At 43.6% G+C, this 20,394-nt stretch overlaps 1 protein-coding gene across 3 annotated transcripts; it reads left to right on the forward strand.

Moving 5' to 3' along the window:
- The first annotated feature begins 5,089 nt into the window (after positions 1 to 5,089).
- LOC142590540 (uncharacterized) lies at positions 5,090 to 18,996 on the forward strand. Of its 3 annotated transcripts, none has more exons than XR_012830173.1 (4): positions 5,090 to 5,451; positions 6,758 to 6,857; positions 12,978 to 13,191; positions 18,819 to 18,996. XR_012830173.1 is itself a non-coding variant. In XM_075702736.1 (4 exons), exons 2-4 carry the CDS (start codon positions 6,803 to 6,805, stop codon positions 18,992 to 18,994), a joined length of 432 nt encoding a protein of 143 aa, XP_075558851.1. In that variant the 5' UTR covers positions 5,090 to 5,451; positions 6,758 to 6,802; the 3' UTR covers positions 18,995 to 18,996. The 3 variants fall into 3 exon arrangements, 2 of the variants coding, with proteins under 2 accessions (XP_075558851.1, XP_075558850.1); XM_075702736.1 differs by having other exon boundaries at positions 6,758 to 6,844; XM_075702735.1 differs by lacking the exon at positions 5,090 to 5,451 and adding an exon at positions 5,588 to 6,040 and having other exon boundaries at positions 6,758 to 6,844.
- Positions 18,997 to 20,394: the final 1,398 nt, after the last annotated feature.

The raw sequence follows: 20,394 nt of genomic DNA on the forward strand, positions 1-20,394 counted from the left end.
CCGCGCAGCCCCGCCCGGCCAATCAAAACTTCAAAGGGAGACGCAATGGGCACGTTCACTAGGTGGAATATTATGAAATACCTCCCCAGCTGCAACAGCAGCTCCCCATTGCGCCTTTGCAACAATGATTCACGTGAATCTGTAGCAAAGTGTAATTGTATCATTAACCCATTTCCCAGAACCATACGACGTGTGTTCAAAAAGCACGATACCTTTGTTCAGTAGAAATAAATTTATTGTTGAGAGATATCAACCTTATTGGCCTTCTCTATGGTGACGCACGTTGTTCTGCCAGCGCTCCCGGGATTGTTGGATACACTTCTAGAACGCGTCTTTTGGAATGATTATCAACCATGATGTCTTCTCTTGACCTAAATCAGGCTGCTTTAACTGGCATTTACATCTTCTGAAATAGCGAAAAGTCACACAGAGCCATGCCGGAGGAGTCGGTAGCCTGATGAACCTCACTAATGTTGTGTTTGGCGCATAAAGACTAAATCAGATAGGGAACAGAAGGCATTCTCATGATAGAGCTGCCAAGTTTTTGGTGCCCATAGATCCGGTCATTTGCGCCGCACAGCATCACGAAGGCGACGAAGGACCTGCTGGTTGTATTCATTTCATATGGTTTGACCTGGTGGTGCATATTCATGATACACCACCCCACGGCAGTTGAAGAAAATGGTCGTCGACATGCCCTTTACAAGGCTCTGAATTGGGCGCGCTTTTTTGTTGGCGTCGGAAAAGTTGGATATCTCTACTTGATTTCTGAGTCGTACCCATAAACGCATCGCTTATTGCCTGTGATCACGGTGTGCAACAAGTGGGGCTTACTGCACGCATAATACAGCAGATGCTGTGCGATTTCCAGGCGCAGTAGCATGTTAGTAGCTTAATTCACTTCACGTTTTCAGTAGTTAATTCTTAGCGGTTTCTGTAAGAATTTTGCGAACTCTCTCCTCATGCCAAAATCCACGGTCAAAATTGAATGCACTCATCTAATGCTTTACCCAATCTCGTTCTCACGTTCTCCGACTATGATATGACAGTCATTCATCAACAAACTACGCACTAGCTCAATCACATTCTCATTTTGTCCTATTCGGGCTCCGCCTGAACGCAATTCGCTGTCCTCTCCCGTGAGGTGCTCATGGCGTCGTCCCCGAAAACCTTCTGACACTTACGAAAGGTTTCCACTTCGGTATGTCGAAGTTTTTGGCAAAAGTTGATGCAATATTGTTGTTGATGTTATTTCGCCATTTTACAACGTACTGTAATCCAATAAGCGCTTACTACACGGCCTCGCTCATAGGCCGGCTGCAAACAACTGACACTTTCTGTGGGCGGAAAGAAATCACGTAACGCTTGAATGCTCCCTTCATATTTGCCCCGAAGGAAGCCTTCCCCACCTCATTGGTTTACGTGAAAAAAAGAAGGTTGTATGCATTTTGAAAACACCTCGTACGTTGTCATAGGGTACTCTCGAGATGAACAGAATGAAACGCGTTTTTTTTTTTGCGCGGATGGGCCCCTCAATATTTTGGAAGAACATACGGTACCTGTTGCAGCAGTGATTAGCTCGTCCAGTGGCACCTATTCCGGCACGCTACACAGCAACACACTAAGCAACAACGTGGACACGTAAAAACAGCGTCTGAATCTGTTACATGCGCTTATGAATGACGTATTTTAACGTAAAACAACCCCAAGTCAAGGCATTCGTCAGACGGTTGGAAGATCTCGCACAAATAAACATCCGCATCTGTCCAACCTAAATAAAACTTTGAATATATATATCTCACGTACCATACACCAAACAGAAACTTCTACCTAAGTAGGAATTTCGTGAGGGCAGAAAATTTAGCGACTTAGGAAATGTTGAAAATCATTAACTACAAAGGATCAAACGAAGCATATCCAGACACTGGAAAAAGAACACGTGAGTCTTCATTCTCATCTTTCTGTTGCATGATTAGCTTTATACGCTTTAAGAAATTACGCCACGATTGCGGCCGACTTAGGTAATTCCTCTTTAATGATATCTGTGGGAAAATGCAGAATCACGTCCATCTTTCCATTTTTATTTGCTTTTCCCTATTGAAAATCCCAGCATTGCCCATCATGAATTTTATGCTGGGCATGATGTAAAATGTGCTGGGCATGATGGAAAACTTGGTGGTGATGGTGGACTTCATCGTGGGTATAATGGGTGGATGGTGGGTACAGTGGTAGATGGTGGGATGTATTGGTGGGATACATACTGGGTGACTTGTCTCAATGGTGGGCGGGCTGGGTGAATGGTGGGTGTAGTGGGTGGATGGTGGGATGACTACTGGGTGACCTGTGTAAATGGTGGGTGAATGCTGGGCGTGCTGGGAGGATGGTGGGTACATACTGGGTGAACTGTGGGAATGGTGGGTGAATGATGGATGTGCTGGGTGAATACTGCATGTACGTACTGGGTCAAATGTAAATGGTGGGTAAATGGTGTGCATGCTGGGTGAATGGTGGGTGTACTCGGTGGTTCGTGAAACACATAGTGAAGAAAAATTTTGCTTTATAGTACGATTTCTACAGCTTGATTGCTATGATATTTCAACCCCACTAGAGGCATTTTACTGTCAAGCAGGAACAGGACACTTATTGAAGAAGGCAAAGAAGACAAAATCAATCACAATGTGACGTCATGTCCCACTTTAAAAACACAACCTGATCAATATTTAATTTAAAATTGAGAGACCTCTTTAAGGAAAATGTAAATTTCTTAGTACAAAAAAAGAAAAGTATAAAAAAATATTTTCTCAACCGGGATTCGAACTTGGGACCTAAGGATCACGAGCCTAGCATCTTACCACTGCACCACGGCGCTGTTATCTCTCAGCGTACATTTTGGCTGTGTCAACAGTAAAAACCACTGTCTCCGTTGCTGTTTACATTTGTATTTTAAAAGCCAAGATGTGGGTTCCGTCCACCGCGTCAGCTGCCGCATCTCTAGAAGAGCACAAGTGTTGTTACCATCGACAGGTAGTACATCGTGGAGTGATAGAACATCGATTTTGCTGTACGATATGCATATTGAATAAGAAATTCAGAAATAGACAACGGCGACCGGGGACATTGTTAGGGTTGTTACTGCTAATTTCGACAGTTGTCTCTCGCTCTTTACACTTTTGAGCGCACACATAATTCGTGTGCTCAACGCAAAATAGCTACATAAACACTCGTGGATGAGTCTTCATTCTGACAGCATACTGGCTTCTCACGGCAGCGCTGTACCAGATTAATGAGACCCGAGCGAGACAAGTTTTCACGCAACTTTGTGGAACAACCGAAAACTTCTTTTCCGCTTCGCATAAGCTTCTGCAATAATTCTGGGAAATTAACTAATGTGACAGTGTGACCGCACATGTAAGTCCACAGGCTTGTGTGCCACATCTTACCAAATAAAACAAAACGGATACGCAGCCATTCCCGCAGATGGTATGATTTTGATCGGTGGCCGATTTTGAGGAGGCGGGTAGGTGCCGCGTCGTCACGGCACAATTATAACAATTGGCCACGTTGACTTTAATACCGGTGTCGGTGCTATCAGCATTGGCGGCTTGAGAGAAGCACGGTTGAATACCGCGCAAGAGAAAAGTACAGTGCACACCACCGATGCGAAACTGACAAACAATTTTAAAGGGCAGCGACGGAAAGCGCTTCTGTTGCGTCTTCAGAACTCTTGGCCGTCGCGACCGGATGTTTCTGTTGCGACGTCAGAATTGCTGTCTTAATGTCAGAGTCGCTGTCATGATAGAAAGTTGTTGTTCCGACTTCAGAACTCTTGTTGTCGCGACAGAACGTTTCTGTTGCGACTTCAGAGATCTTGGTCTTCGCGACAGAATGCTTCTGTTGCGACATCAGAATTTCTGTCGTAACGTCAGGAATGTCTGTCAACTACGGAAACGTGAGGAACTTCTGTCGTACAACAGAAATTTCTCTAGTTGCGACATGAATTCCTGCTGTCTTCTTCAACTGGGGTACCTTGTGGATTCTATCGCAGACGCAAGTAAATCACAAAGCTAATGAAGAAACACTGAATAAAACCGTGCATAAGCAGCCGCGTCTATTCGCTGGAATGCACGGTAGCACTTGGCTGCGAACATATTGTACACCGCCGCACATTTCTGGCACCACCACACAGGACACATTCACGCGGCAGAGACATGCGGTTTTTTCCAGGAATATTCGTGCGCCGCACGATAAATACAGAAGGCATGCACGACAGGAGCGCAATACGCACACATTCACCACACCAAAACGAAAGCAATGCGGATGACACGGGTGTAACCCGCGCCACACGAGCGATTAATTCTCGTAGATTTGATGCTTTCTGACTGAATAAGTTACAACGCGCACGGAAACATCGCACACTGGACGTGTACCTCCGAGATCATGTCAACGATTTCTATTGCTACAGTAGAGGGTGACGAAAGCAACAAGTCGTTTAAAACGAAGTGACGGCGCAGGTTGCACGGGCAGTAGCGCAAGGCGTCGTGGGTGGGCATGGATGGGCTTCAAAACAGCTGAAAGTAGGCGGCAAACTTTCCGGAAGGGAGCAATGGGAGACTTGGCTCGCCAGCCTCGACCAGGCACGGCGGACCGCACAAGCCAGTGGAGTTCTGGGCTAGGGGCTCCACCCCCTCACTTTCCACACCTTTTTTTTTATTGTTTACTAAACCTTTTTATATATATTTCTTCAAATTACAGCCCAGAGAAGGCTTCCTAAGAATGGCATACGCGAATCTCGAAGGCCATCTTTTTACTGCCCGCATGCGACGGAAGCTCCTGGAAATCGAAAACACGTCATAGAATTTCTTTCTGCGCTAAAGTATAGCGGATAATATAAACTGTGCGATGGTTGTTTATGTATTGCAACATCTATATGCAGTTGGGCGCAACAAGGCACAAAGCGAGTGTGTGCTGGTTATTATTTTAGTCATAGCGGAGGCCAACCAAACTCCCAATTTCACAGGTGGCGCCACCCACCACCCCGTTTCAAAGTGGTTGCTCATAGTATCCATCCACCAATCTTGTTCTCTTGTTTACATGTGCTGTCGGTCGATCGAGTTGCTACGATGTGTTTGTTTGATCGTGTTTTTGCGTTTGCTGTAATGAATTGTGACATAGTTCGCGTGCACAAAAGTGCCAGAAGATAGCTTGTGTCTCGCTGCAAACTCGCGGTATGCGTGGTGCGCCAGGCAAACGTGGACCAACGATTTTCATGCCATGGAGTGCGTTCCCTTTGTCCGTGGTGGTTGTGGAGAGTTCGGTGGGCGCCGCAAAGAAATGATGCGCATTATTAGCGTTCCGCAGGTCGTCCACTACGCAACTGCATGTATGCGGGAATAACTTTGCAGCTCCGGCAACCTGGAGGGCGCTTTTCGACCGCATCGTACCATTTAAAAGGTGAGTACACGCATGCTGTGCTTGCTTCTCGTGTGTGCCTAGAGTGCCTTGCGAGCGTAAGAAATCGAACTCCCGCGACGACATTGACTGTGCCGATGCTTGCTGAGCGTTGGTTGACATAATTTGCTTGCGCAAGTTTATTGGCTTAATGCTAAATTGAAAGTCTTGGTGAGCGCTTCCTTCCGGTGAGAGGGATTAGGTTCGGCAACAGTCCTCATTTGCGCGAGCTGCCACTTTTCTGCTAAAGTTGGATAATAAAGACTCATCTGCCTCTTTACCTATTCTTACTGCAATGACGTTTCCTCTCTTACTTATGCTTCGAGGTTGAAAATAATGTCTGTTTACGCGGTTGTTGGTTTGTGAGCAGTTATTGGGAAAAAGTATAAACACCATGCAAGTGATCTTGCGCGCGACAGCGACGCGATGTAGATGGTTGTCGCGCTCGCTCGTTCCCTACAAGTCGTACCCCATGCGAGCGGTCTTGCGCGCGACAGAGACGCGATGTAGATGGGTGTCGCGCTAGCTCGTTCCGTACAAGTCGTACCCTATGCGAGCGACGACATTGAGAGCCGTCTCCCCGGTGTTGCCGGTATGAGGGCAGCAAATACGCGCCAAAAGTGTGCTTTATTAATTTAGTTTGCTGTGTTTTACTCAAAGGAGCAGCGTAAAACATTTCTTTAAAGTCTTGCAGTAGGTTCTTAACCTTGCACGTATCAAAATAGTCGTTTGCTTGTTCCGTGCAACAAGCGGTAGTACTCGACTGATGTACAATTCCGGCTTCGCGCTATTGTCTGTTCGCTCATAGCACTTCTGGGCGACGAGCGACGAATTCTAGATTTCCAGAACCAGGCGACAAAGAACGAGCGATATGTTCGCGCGACGGCCCGTTTGCTCGCTCAAAGCCGTCGCGCACAAAATCTCCCTCATAGGGTTCGGGCAAAAAAATTTAAGCAATTACGGCTTGCTACTACTACAGCTTACGTTTTGAGACAAGGTGTTTTGACATAACTTTGACATAACTAGAGATGACAAGGGAAAGTTGCTTAACTGATAGAAAAAAAATGAATTGTTACGTAAACAAACATTTGTTTGTAATGTACTGTAGCTGTAGGTCTTAAAAATTTTATTGTCATGAAGAGGTCCCTATTATCACAATATTCATCAGTAACTTTGACCTTGTGCTCTGTTCCCACCCTGCAGTGGTGCAAACATTGTTTTTGTGACTTTTTCTGTGCTCCTTGCATCTGTTCACAATGACTTCTTTAAAGTGCCACTGCTATAAGTTAACACAGAACCTATCTTGCAGGGGCAAGGCCGTGACCAACAACAGTGTCCACGTCAGGGAGGAGCTATGGCTGCAGCAGCACTGTGTGTAATCGGATGGTCTGGTCAGGTATGACTGAAGTGTATGTGTTTGCAAAAGTAGGATCTCGGTATCATTCGTCAATAAGTTTATGGACATATTACTCAGCAGTGCTTACTAAATAGGCCAAATATCTGCTCAACTTTATTCAACTTGCTGCTTATTTGTGTCTGTAGAAATTATGTACACATTACCTTGTTCACTTTAAAACTAGACCTAACATGTCTTGAGGTTTATTTTTTCTTGCATCAATCACTTGGCTGCACGTTACATTTTATTTTGCTTAGTACACATTATATCTACCTCTTGTTATTTTGTTTTATTGATTTGAAACTTTCCTGTGTTACACCTTTTATATCCACTTTTTTTTTTCGTTTATGCTACACGCTTGTGCAGTTTCTGCACACGTAAGGATTAAAAGTGTAATGGGCAAAATATGTCACAGGTCTAAGCATGCAGCATGCTTACCATTGTTTAACATTGGTATTACAATTATTGTGAGGTTTACTTGCACGAACAAGACTAATTGAAAAAAGTTGGACAAGACAGTGCACTAGACTTCAACTTACAAGCTTTATTCAGAAAACACGCAATGAGGCCCCACCTTATGCTCAAAAATATCTGCAGACAGATGCATAAATAAATGTTCCACATGGGAGGAAACCAAATGCGCAACAAAGCCAATACTGCCCACAACAAACCATTAAAAAGCATTCAGCAGGTTCTTCTCAAGGTACAACAAACACTCCTTTATCAGTGAGTTCCAGTGAAGGAGTGCTTACACATTCATCATCAGCCTTTGAAATGCCAAACACCAAATATTTCCTTATCTAACTGCCTGCCAAACCGTCAGAGCACTTGCTTGTTTTGAAAACACAGGTAGCATTTACGAGCACATCTTCGGCAGTGGTCAGCCAAATGGGCAGTGCCTGCTAGAGTGTTTACAGCGTTCCGGTGCTCCCTAAGCCTCTCATTCAAGAACCTGCCCTTTTTTCCAATACAGCACTTTCTACAGGGAAGTGAAATCTTGTATACCACCCCCACATTGCAGTTAAAAAGTGGGTGACATGCTCCTTAGTGCATGTACCCTGATTCCCGGCGTTGCTTACCAACCTGCACATTCTTGCGAGCTCTAGTGGCGCTGAAGAAAACACCTACACTGCACTGGTTTGCCACATTGTTTAGGTGGTGGGACACCCCATGTACAGATGGCACAGCCACAGGGCGCCCACTGGCACGTGCGTTATTGCACCGAGCAGCTGCCAGATCTGTTTTTACCTCTTTAATGAGGCTCCCAGTAGTTGACACCAAAGTGTTATCAAGATACCCAGCCCTACATAAATGGCTCGCTTGTTGCTGAGCGCTGCAGGAAACCTGGTGCACAAGATTTAACCAGAACAGCTCTCGGGCAGCTAGGAGCTATGCAGCTTTTTACATGGAGTATGCCAAACGGTAGTCGAGCAAGGGCTTCGTTTTCCTAAGAGAGTATATATAATAAGGAAAGTATGATTTAAAATTATACGAATATCGAATGATTGCAGGTGATCATCTTCTGGCAACTCATGTGTGAACTTGAGTCCTACTGAACACTGTTCGAAAACACCCACAATGTTTTTAACAGCAAAGCCAGCACAACAAGAAAGTCATTAGCACTACCACATTGCCCACTGGACGTGCAGTAACGCATGTCCCAGTGGTAGCCGTGCAGCTCTGCCATACATACACAGGGTGTCCCACCGCCTAGAAGAAAGGTGGCGAACAAGTTTGGTGTAGGCATTTTTTCAGCACCGCTAATGCTCACAAGAATATGCAAGTTGGTAAACATTGCCGGGCGTCAAAGTACATGCACTAAGGAGCATGTCACCTGCTTTGTTAACTGAAATGTAGTGGTGGTATGCTACATTGCACTTCCCTGTGGAAAGTGGTATATTGAACAAACAGGTGCCTGAATGAGTGGCTTGGGGAGTACCGGAATGCTGTAAATGCTCTCACAGGCGCTGGCTACTTGGCTGATCACTGTTAAAGTACCCATAAGTGCTCCCCATGTTTTCATAGCACACAAGTGCTCAGTCAGTTTGCCAGGCAGTTATATAGGGAAATGTTTGATGTGTTTTGCATTTCGAAAGCTGCTGATGAATGCATAAGCACTCCATCACTGGTACCAGCTAATAAATAAGTGTTGTGTCTTCAGAAAAATCTGGTGAATGCTTTGTAATGGCTTCTTGTAGATGCTTATCAGCTTCTATGTGCATTTCGTTATCCCCTATGTGGCACATTCGTTTATGCATCTGTCTCCACATTAACTGAGCATGCGGTGGCCTGTTTGCATGTTTCTTCTGAATAAAGCTTGTCAGTTGAAGTCTACCGCTTTGGCTAGTCCGACCTTTATTCCGTATGCCTTGTTTGTGCTAGTAACTATGTCACAGGAGCTGTGTCAACGCCAACTAGCCCAACCTTCTCCATTTTTTCACAATTATTTCTCAAGTTCCCAGAACAATAGACACGAGCTTGAATTTCTTTAAATGGTAAATGAAGGCCAGTATTCACTGTGCTGTAAGTACTACAGCAGTGAAGAGTTTTCTAGTAAGCTTGCTTTCTTTCTCTACATTTATTTATATTCTTCTTAAGCTATTCCCATTCATGCAAGTAGGCATTGTGGCAGTCTGTGTCCAGTTGCATCGTTTTCGACTTTGTCTATACTGCATAGACCACATAGTTGGTACATAGTTCAGTCTATTGATGCACTATCATTAAATAAGCATGCAGTTTTGCACATGCAAGATTGCCTGCTCGCTATTGCTAAAGCATTTGCTGGTTATTGCTATGTTGCTCATCAAGTGAACTTGATTTCAACAGCACCACACAGAACATCTGCTTGGCAGTGGTGTAATTTTAATAGTGACTATCAGCCAACAAGCTCTAAGTCTACAGCGGTCCAGAAATAATTCTATTACTTTGGGTCTCTCCACATATTTGGTTAGCACAGTGGGCAGTTTTCTATTTATTCTGCTTGGTGCTGTTCACGTGAGAATATTTTCAACTAGCAAGTACAAAGTGTAATGCTGTCAAAAGCCTTTGATTACTGGGCAAATGAATTGAAAGCATGGTACGTAATCCAAAAAGTATTTTTCACAAAATACTAGTGTCAAGAACAAGCATCATATGCACTGCAACTCATGGTTTTATGTTGGTATGCAGGTATCTCAAGCTAAGGGTGCTTGTGCATGTATTTTCCACATATTAGCTAATGCTTTAGCTACATGAAACTGTCTATGTTCTGGCTGCTGAAGTCAAATTTGTGGTTGATGAACCTGCTTGTTTTTGTTGTGCACTTACATTTCTGTTGTTTCTTAAGGGTTGTAGCCATGTGACAACTGATGTATTGCAGCAATGTCAAAGGTAGCTTCCACCCATTATTGCTACAGTGTGCCAACAGACACCTGTCGCCGTATTGGTGCATTTTCTGAGAACCAGCCGTATCCTCTAGGTGAAATTTGTAGTGTCGTTTTGAGTTTGCCAGTCAGTTCATATAACTTGAGGACAAAATTTACACAGTGAAGGAAGGGAGACCATACAACATGACCAGTGATGACTGAATATTTTGATAGAAGGAATAAAAATAACACTGAATGTGTGCTTATATTGTGCACAAGTTCCTTCAGAAGGAAAATGTGAGTTGTAATACAAAGGCAAAAAATCACAATAAACAGTATTTGCGTAAAAAAAGGTGAATAGTCAGACTAATTTCTATCCCTTGTCATCTAGAAAGGACGCCTTTTTTCATGCATTCATAATGGGGGCTTGCTCACACGTCTTGTGGTATGCCTCTCTGATTTCTCTTGTCAATTTTTCACCGTGGGTGGAAACAGATAAACTAATTTAATCTGGCCTAAAGCCCTATCGCGGCAATGCACGGCCAAGTCAGACGAGCATGCCGGTCTTCTCAGTAAAATGTGGTGATTTCTTTGGTACATATTTAGTTCCTGGCCTGTCAGCTTCCTAACATTGGAATGCAGTACACTGCCCCTAACACACACTAGACATATTTCGTGGTATGTTTAACCAAGCGTACCTCGCTTGCCTGCTCGCTTTTCTCAGTTCACTTGTGGACTGTGCGGCATACCTGCCTACTTTATTTTTTCTCTCGAAATATGTGTGCATAGCATTCCACAAACGCATTGAGAAAGGCGTCCAGGCAAAGGAGATTTGTATAAATTACCACTAAATATGTCTTGTGTCCGTCATTAGTAGTGTATTCTATGCCTCTGTTCATGTGTATGTTTGGTCAAATGCACAGGGTCGTCAACTCTTGGCACGAACACGACTCAGCGTGACCACGCCCCGCGGAGTGCCAGCGTGCATGGCGCAGGGGGGATGTGGAGCTTCGTGTCATCTGCTAAAGTGCGGGAGCACGCCATGCTTTAGCGGATGACACATGACATGAAGTCCCACCTCTAAGCCCCTGTGCGCCTGCGCCGCTTAGCTCCGTTGCACAGCCATGCAATGCGCGCTGGCAATCCGCGGAGTTCAGCCACTCTGCACCATCTTCGTACTAAGAATAGACGGTCTTGTACATGGGGCAGACTGGCCGCTGTATAAGCATGTGCCCAGGAGAGCACCATTATTCACTCAAGGGACAAGCATGCTCGTCCCACTTGACAATGCATTGACACAACTGGTGATGTACGCCAGATTTAGATTGTTCATCTCTTTTGTTTACTTAAGGCAACCGATTGATCAACAATATCACTGAGGCATACCATTTAAAAAAGAGGGACATCTGTCAGCCAGTGCTCATTATGATTGCATTACAAAGAGGAATACTCTCTAAATGACACGGAATAGTGATCACTCCGTGCTTATTTGTTCTATTTTTATGCAAGTACTGTTTATCATGATTTTGTACATTTGTATTGCAACTTGTGCCCTTTGTCTTAAAAGATCGCTTGTGCAGTGCAAGGGCACACGCAGTATAAATATTATCTTAAATTTTTGCACCAAAATTAATGTTGAATTGGTAGCTTTTGTGTCTTGTTGTCTTCTTTCTGTCCCTTGTATCACTCAAAAGGTAAACATTAACGTACAGCAACTTTCTTAATTACTTGCCCGTCAGTGTTGATAAACATGAAATGTTGTTTTCAGCCAGAATATTTTTACCATTTCTCATTTCCGGTCAGCATAGTGCTAATCCTTTGGCTTTTTATGAAGCGTGCTAATATGTACTTCTGATTAATGCAAAAGTTAGTTCTAGTTGGTGGTAGCTGAACTTGGACATCATGACAAGTGCAAGGGCACACACACACACAAAGAGACACAGTCTGAACGGGCGCTAGACATCAACTGAAGGGCTTAATGACAAAAAACAGCAACGCACATATTGCGCAAAAACCTACAAAAAGATGTAGAAGGTGCAATTGTCCCTAAAGAGAATTCCGCTGCCGCTGTACTAGCGCTGTACTGTTACAACAAACATTTTAAACCTGGTCGCAGTAAAAGGAGCGTGCACACTGAGTTCTGAAGTTTGAAGTTGTGACGGGACTTGGCGCATTGGTCGCTGCAGTTTAGTCATGACGAAAATATAACTGCTGAGATGAGTGAGTGGTGCGAGTGGTTTTCAGAGCCCACAAGGGAATTCACTTGTTTTCAACCATGCAAGGGTAATCTTACTTTCAAGGCATGTCTCCAATGTTCTTTAGAACAAGGCCATGTAGTGTGTGATGGTGGTGGATTTTGGAGACTGGCGCGTGTAGGTCTCTAGGTAACGTGCTGCACTGTTCTCCGTGTGACACTGCAATCTTGGAGGCCTTGACGTCACTCGTTCTTGCACTGTTCTCTGCATGGCGGTGCGCCTATTTGAATCAATTGTTTCGCTTTCTCTGTTAATTTCATTATTGCAAGGTTAGACTGTACGAAATATGAGTGTTTGCTGCCCTTAAAATGAGAAAATTTTATTAGTTTAATCCTTTACACAAAAATGAATTTCTTGGTGAGGTTGGGTTTAACCCCAGTTTTTTTTAAACTTGTTCGAGGGGCAGAAATAGGAAATTATAGAGTTGCATCAGAAATTGACGGATCTAATTAACCTATATCATATTGTTTTATACAAGTGCGTTTTAGTGTTAAGAATACTGCTCAGGAAAAAAACACTTCATATCTATTGCAGGTACAGATTGGTGTGGGATTTGTGATGCCACTCAACAAGTGGCATTACATATTCAAGCCTGCTTCCGACGGAAAGTGCCCATTAGAGGTGGCATGGCACCTGTGGACACCAGTGCAAGCAGGTGAAAGCAGCCTGACTGGACAGGCCTGCCGGACAATGTGCCGCGCATCTTGGAAGCTTCCGGCAACACCGGAGAAAGTGGCTGCTTTGAAGAGTAAGTCAACAGTCACCTCATTTGAGAAACATAACTGCATATCTACAAGTTATCTGAATGAGTTAGCATTACATGATGTATACAGAGCGACAAGAAATGCCAAAGCAAGAATGAGGCAAGTGCCTATATATTATATCTTTTTCTTCTGCTGTATATGCACTGTGTCTCGACACACAATTTAAATGTCTCTGTGGGTATGAAAAACAGCACAAGATAATTTCGGAATATGGGTTTCCGGCGAAAATCGCCCTCAAAGTTTCCCCCATAATCAGTTTCAATTAAAAACAATCAAGAAAGTCGGGTGGCTACACGAGCGGTTAATTTTGACAGGACCTTGATAGCTTGCATTCACCTGCTGCTCATTGTCTTAACAGAAGTGAACATTTAAGCACCTCATTGTCCTTGAAATTTCTAATGTAGACTTGGCATGCGTTATTGTAGCTTTTCACGCTGCAGCTTTCATTTCACTTTTTTGAAATAATGCTTCTCAAGAAAATTGGGTTCCGACACAGCTTGGCAAATTGTATGGTCTAAAAGAAGCTTTTTAAACTACTGCCGTCCAAAGTGTTGACTGTGGTCAACTGATGTGCTGCTTTACAATCTGCAGCATTCACAGCCATGCAATTTCAAAACACTATTCTGATTATTGGGATGTAAAAGTTATAAACAGGGATAAAGTGCCTCGGAAAGGGTGGCCAACATTTCGTTAGGAGGACCTATCTTCTCAAAGGCTGCCTCGTCATCCTCGGCATGTTGGTTTTAAAGTGTTAGTAGAGTGACGTCACATGCAGTTGTCGGGAGTGGCTGGTTGTAAAGGGAGAGACTTGAAGGAGAATGAGCGCGGTCACCTGATGTCTGTAAGCATGATTCCTAAGACGTAGGAACAATAGTGGGAGTGGGAAGGCGGGGAGAAAAGGAGAAAAAAGAGACCAAGAGGGAAAGAAAGAACAAGAAAAGAAAAAGAAGGGCATAGGAAGGTGTTAAGGAAGCAAGAGGTTAGGGAGCATTCAGGGGTGTCTTTGGCAGCATGTTCTTGTGGCTTTAAAGGAGCCGGTGAGGCGGTCAGTGCTCGAGTAACAAAAACAACCCGAAAACACATTAGTTGAAAGAATGACTTGAGTTGCATAGCAGCAATGCGTCGGATAATTTAGAAGGAGTTAAGATGGCAGCAAGGAGTCTGGAATGCAGTGCATAGGGTAGCTGGAAGGCAGCGGCACGGTCTTTCTAGGGACGTTAGTCCCAGTAGCTCAACGTAGGTGTCGTCACAGCGGTATGCAGAAGTGGCGATACCCTGTGTGGCTGAAGCACCGAAGAAGGTATCCTGGCGCCTGGGATATTGGAATATGTTGGTGAGGGTGTTTCGAAAAAATAGAATAAAGAACAGACAAATATGGGGGTGAACTGAAACTGGAATAACAAATAAGAGGGTGGCATGAGCAAAAGCGGGCGGAAGCAGATGTACATGGGAAAACATATTTATGCGAACATACTTATGGGGATTCTACAGACTTCCTATTGCGCTGCACTGACAGGCCCCACACATACCTACGATACATAGACGACATATTCATAATATGGTGACATGGTCAAGACAGCCTAGATAAATATGTAGGATTTCTAAATTCTTTTCAGCCAACAATAAAATTCGCATCAAAATCTTCAGTGGAGCGCATAAACTTTCTGGACTAAACAATATACATTGACACTGGGACACTAATGACAATGCTGTATGGAAACCTTTTGACAAACAACAGTACCTAGAATATACAAGCCACCATCAAGCCACATTGCAAAGAAGGCATCTTTAAAGGCCAAGCACATGGCTACGTCACATGTGTGTTGAAAACCAAGACTACATAGATAGACTTGATCACCCTAAAGGAACCCTATCAAACGGGAACCACCCAAAGAGTGCCCTTCAGAAAGCCTGCACCGATGCAACCAAACTTGACTGAGCCGACGTGCTCAAGCCCCACCCTAGGATCACAAGAACAGCGCCTCTTCTTACTACTAAATTCTCACACTCCCAAACATGAACAACATCCTCAATAAATACTACCCAATTCTCACCAGCAACCAGAAACAAGATTTTTCCCGCCCTGCCCAGAGTAGTCTTGAGATGCAACACTATAATATTAAGGATATTCTTGTATGTGCCAAACTAAAAACAACGAAGTTAGGAACCAGTCCCTGTGGCCGCCCGGGTGCTCTACATGCAAACATATTTAATCTACTACTACAGTAATAAGTACAGCATCAAATTACTCAAACAACGTAACTTCGAGTTTCATCTGCACATCAAGCAATGTAGTCTACTGTCTAGAATGTGCCACTTGTAGCAAATAATACATAGGTGAGACAGGACAAAAAAAATCATAAAAGACTGAACGGTCACCGCGCAGATACAAAACAATTTACCTAAAGGAGTAGCCAGCCACTTCAATGAACATGTCATATGTGACAAAGCAAGGCTCTATAGACTACAAATTTCCGCTCACCTCGCTAGAGGAAATATCTGGAATCATACCTCATACACAAGTTTAAATGCCTACATCCAATGGGAATCAATTTAACACAGCAACTTAGAATCTTTAAAAACTTTAAAGCTGTAACTTAAATCGGAAAGCCTCATGTCATCAACCAAGGCGCAAAACACATTGTGCCACCAGCTAAACTTAATTCTTAACCTTACCTATTCCACCGTTTCTAATTTTTACCTGCTTACTACTCAATTTAATATATTCTTTAATGTTTTAATGTTTATATCAACTGTATGACCCCTTTTCCCATGTACACCTGCCTCCGCCCGCTTTTGCTCATGTAACCCTCCTATTTGTTATTCCACTTTCAGTTCCCCCCGTTTGTCTGTTTTCTATCATATTTTTTGAACACCCTCACCACCACAATCCAAAATCCCAGATGCCAGGATACGTTTTTCTGCGCATCAGTCACACAGGGTATCACCAGCTCTATATACCACTGTGACGACACCTGCGTTGAGCTACTGAGGCTGACATCCCTAAAACACCATGCCTCTGCCTGCCAGCTACCACATACATTGCATCCCAGACTCCTTGTCGCCATCTTAATTTCTTCAACATTACCCGACGCGTTGCTGCTACGCTACTCAAGTCATTCTTTCAACTGATATCTTTTGTGGTCTTTTTTGTTACTCGCACACTGACCGCCTGACCAGTTCTTCTAAAACGGCAGAAAGATGCCGCCAATGACACTCCTGAATGCTCCCTAACCCCTCACTTCCTTAACACGCACCCATGCCCTTCTTTTTCTTGTCTTTCTATTTTTGCCTCTTGGCATCTCTTTTTTTCTCCTTTTCTTTTGCTTCTTTTCTCGCCGCCTTCCTATTCTCACGGTCTTGTGCCCTCGTCTTAGGAACCATGCTTACAGACGTCAGACGACAGCGCTCATTCTCTTTAAAGTCTCTCCCTTTACAACCAGCTGCCACTGACAACAACTGCACGTGATGTCACCCTACTAGTCCTTTAAAACTAATATGGCAAGGCTGACCAGGCCACTTTTGACGAAGATAGCTCAAAAGTTGGTCAGCCTTTCTGAGGCACCTCATCCATGTTTATAACCTTCATACCACTGTGTGCTATTCCATCTGTCAGCCGCTTTCTTGATTTTAGATGTTCTGATTATTGAAGTTTGTAAGACATGGCCTATCAGCACTTTCGGCATACTTTCAGTGATCTCATTTTATTTAAGCATAAGAATGAGGAAAGAACTGCTACACAAAGACAGCACCTCGAACATTAGTCGCATGTACGCTCTGATCTGCATAGCTGATCTTGTTCTACGCAAAGCATCCTAAAATTTTCATGCCTCTTGTCGGTGCCAAGAAAAGCAAGGTGCTGGGCATCATGCGGAATTCCAGCGCTTTCCGCCAGCCTGGATTAGAAAGGACTGTATAGTGTGGCTGTAACTGGCATTCTTCTGCCAAGATTCAATTGTTTTATGGATCAAAGTACCAGGTACTCTTGTAGTCGCATCAACACTCTGCCGAAGATTTCATTTCCTACATAAATATGTTTTTTTTAAACAGACGAGCATGAAAGATTGCTCTGTATTACGTTAAGATGCTTCTTTGTCTTTTTTTTACATTGAAGATGTAGGTTACCTTAGCAAAGTAGCAATATGGAGATTGAAAAGTAGCAAAAAAAATGGCAGATCCCATGCACTGTGAGAATCGATGTACACGAAGCACACATTGTTTGCTTTGATTAACAATAATTAACGGTGATGTTAGTGGCAAGTTTGTAATTTTTTCAGTGTTTAGTCCAATACGAAAGTGGCGAGTTGATGTTAAGCATTACCTTGCATGCACCACTTCTGTTTGTCTGCATAGCCCACAGAACACACAGGGAGATGTGTTTGCTTGAGGCGTTGTTGCGAGTCATTGTTCATAATCTCTGAGAAGGAATGGAGCGTTGTCATTGCCTCACATGGCGCACCGCATCATGGCAGAAATATTAAACTTTAATTGAATTATGAGGCTGTGCATACTTCAATTAGCTATTGTAATTGTATGTATACAATGTATACATAAATTCGCGGTCTGCACTACATTTCACTGCGTAGCGAAGACGCTCCTGTTCTGTGTGACACTTCTTTCAAGTCTGGGTGTCCTCGACGTCGAGTGCACGCCTTGCTGGCGCGTGTTAATGGGCTCCTTCTACATACATGGCCAACACACTGTTGAGATTCCAGCTCAAAGCGCTCTCTTCAGACTAAGGACGATTCTAATGTTTACACTATCACAGCCCAGCAGCTGCATTTTTCTCGCATAGAAATTAAAACCAGCACAGCACGTGCAATACACACTAACGGTGAAATGCTGGGGCAGCAGCGCCGGTCAGGATGTGCAGAGGTGAGCGCCATCTAGTAATGTTGCAAGAAATCGAATGGCACGCATGACAAGACCATAGCAGCTGCAGCGCCCGTAATGTTGGGAGAAGAGGCAAAAAAAGCTTCACTTTAAAACATTAGTTGCCATCATTTGCAGCTAAATAAAGCTTGCAAGCCAGCCATTATACAGCTTTTACATGAAATCTTTTATGCCTATATGGCAAATGCTAAAGTTACGACTTCCTCACCAACTGCACGAACAGCAAGTAAAGCTAACAAATGATAGAATGGACAAATCAGACAGCTTGCACCTTGCAGCTCCCCTGCATGCGTTAGAGACAGTGTAGCCAAATTGTGGCTCTCTGAATTTGACAGGAATTTGGGTTGTTGAAGAGCAGACAAATTATGCAAAATCAGAAGCCAAATATCCACCCCATAAGGCTTTGAGTACAGCTCCCATGTGTCTAAATTTTGCAGTTAAGCCAACCTCCAGATGAGAAGAGGCGTGGCTTTGGCAAAAAACATACAAAAATTCCATGTAAATCTGCAAAACAATGTGATGCATGTGTATGCATACTCACTGCAAATAAACCTGTGCTGGCTTGCGTCCTGGGTAGCATGTTTGTGTGTGACATTTGCTGCATTTTGTTATCTTAAACTTTTTTTGAAGTGATAAGAGCAGATTTCCTTCATTCACTTATTGCTAGAAATCATTGGAAAAACAATTTACTTATATATTTATTGCACTCTCCTTTTAGACTGCCTGGCGAAATACGTAAGTGACCATCCAATGATGCCACCTGCACCACATCCGGAGAACCACCTTGCTTCCCTGCGAAAGCACCTTTGGAGCTCTCTTTTACACAAGCAGGACGCCAGAGCAAGCGAGTGGAAAAGTAAATACAGTACAAGTCCAGTGATGCTTTTTCAATAAAGTGTGATATGCTACGTAGTATGGTGCTTTACATATTGATTTGTTATGGCATGAAAATAGCCGCATCTTGGCAACATGTATATACAGACTGTACACTTCACAAGACTCAACATCACATAAAGATAACCCGTCATGAGCTTCCGAATGGCAATGGCTGCTCCTTCAATTCATCACACAACTTGCCTTTGACGTGCTGCGCCCACGATGATATCCAACCCAGTGCCCACCGTGCCACCCATCACCCACCGTGCCGCCCAGCACCCACTGTGCCCAGCAACCACCATGCTGCCCAGCACCCACCGTGCCCAGCAACCACCATGCCGCCCAGCACCCACCGTGCCACCCGTCACCCACCATGTCACCCAGCACCCACCATGCCACCCGTCACCCAGCATGCCACCCACTACCATAATCCACCATGATGATGGATGATGGATTCCACTATGCCCAGCATCGGGCAAATTTTCAATAGGGTTCTTGAACCTTCTCATGAAACAACATCTTTCGTTTGTAATTCAGGCCAAACGCAGCCGGAGAAGCATTGGATATAGAAAGATTCAATAGATCCTTGGCCTCCAGGCACTCCTATTACAAAAATTTGACATTATAATCGTTCACAGCTCCGTTAGGCCAGTGTAAAAGCAAACGACACCGTTTTGATGAGTGCCGTGTGACATTCGGAAACAAAAATTTGGAACATAGGAGTCCTCGCACTTCAGCGTCGCCAAACAGCTTAATGCGAGAAACATGCGCATAGATAATAATAAAACTGTTCTTGGGCATTTTGATTGTTACAGGGCATTGTCATGCAAGTGATGGGAGACGCTACCAAACACACGTGCACTTTATCCCTGTAATCGGAGAAACGTATCTTCTTTTTTTTTCTCTGGTGGCGAAAAACTGTTATAGGACAATGGCCAACGAAGAAACTTTAGTAACTCTATGATTTTTCGTTATATTTATTTTCTTCTTTGTTCAAACCCTATACATTTTAGGGTTTATTGCTTGAACGTAGCAGCTTTCTGTGATAACTGAAAAAAAAAATTGTGGGTCGTTTGTCACGTTCTTCATGCAAGCGAACAGATTGTCATGTAAAATTTCTGTACCGGTATGCTTCTTTGTTCCAGCACAACTTTTTCGTAATAATTGTTTTTCACGAAGTTTGTAAACACTTAACATTCCTGCGTCTTAGGCTTTGAAGATTCTAGATTCAAAGTAACAAAATTATGATATAAGATGGCTTCCTATGTCATAAAAGAAGAGGCCCACTTAACATATATATACTTCCTCGTATATATGCTTTTTTATGACTTGTGCGCACTATTACTGTGAATTTGTTTCTTTCTATTCTTAAATATACCATGTATTAGGTAACAGGAGCTTTATTTCTATATTGTGAA

The sequence above is a fragment of the Dermacentor variabilis genome, chromosome 8, assembly GCF_050947875.1.
Source record: "Dermacentor variabilis isolate Ectoservices chromosome 8, ASM5094787v1, whole genome shotgun sequence".
NCBI classification, from domain to species: Eukaryota; Metazoa; Arthropoda; class Arachnida; order Ixodida; family Ixodidae; genus Dermacentor; species Dermacentor variabilis.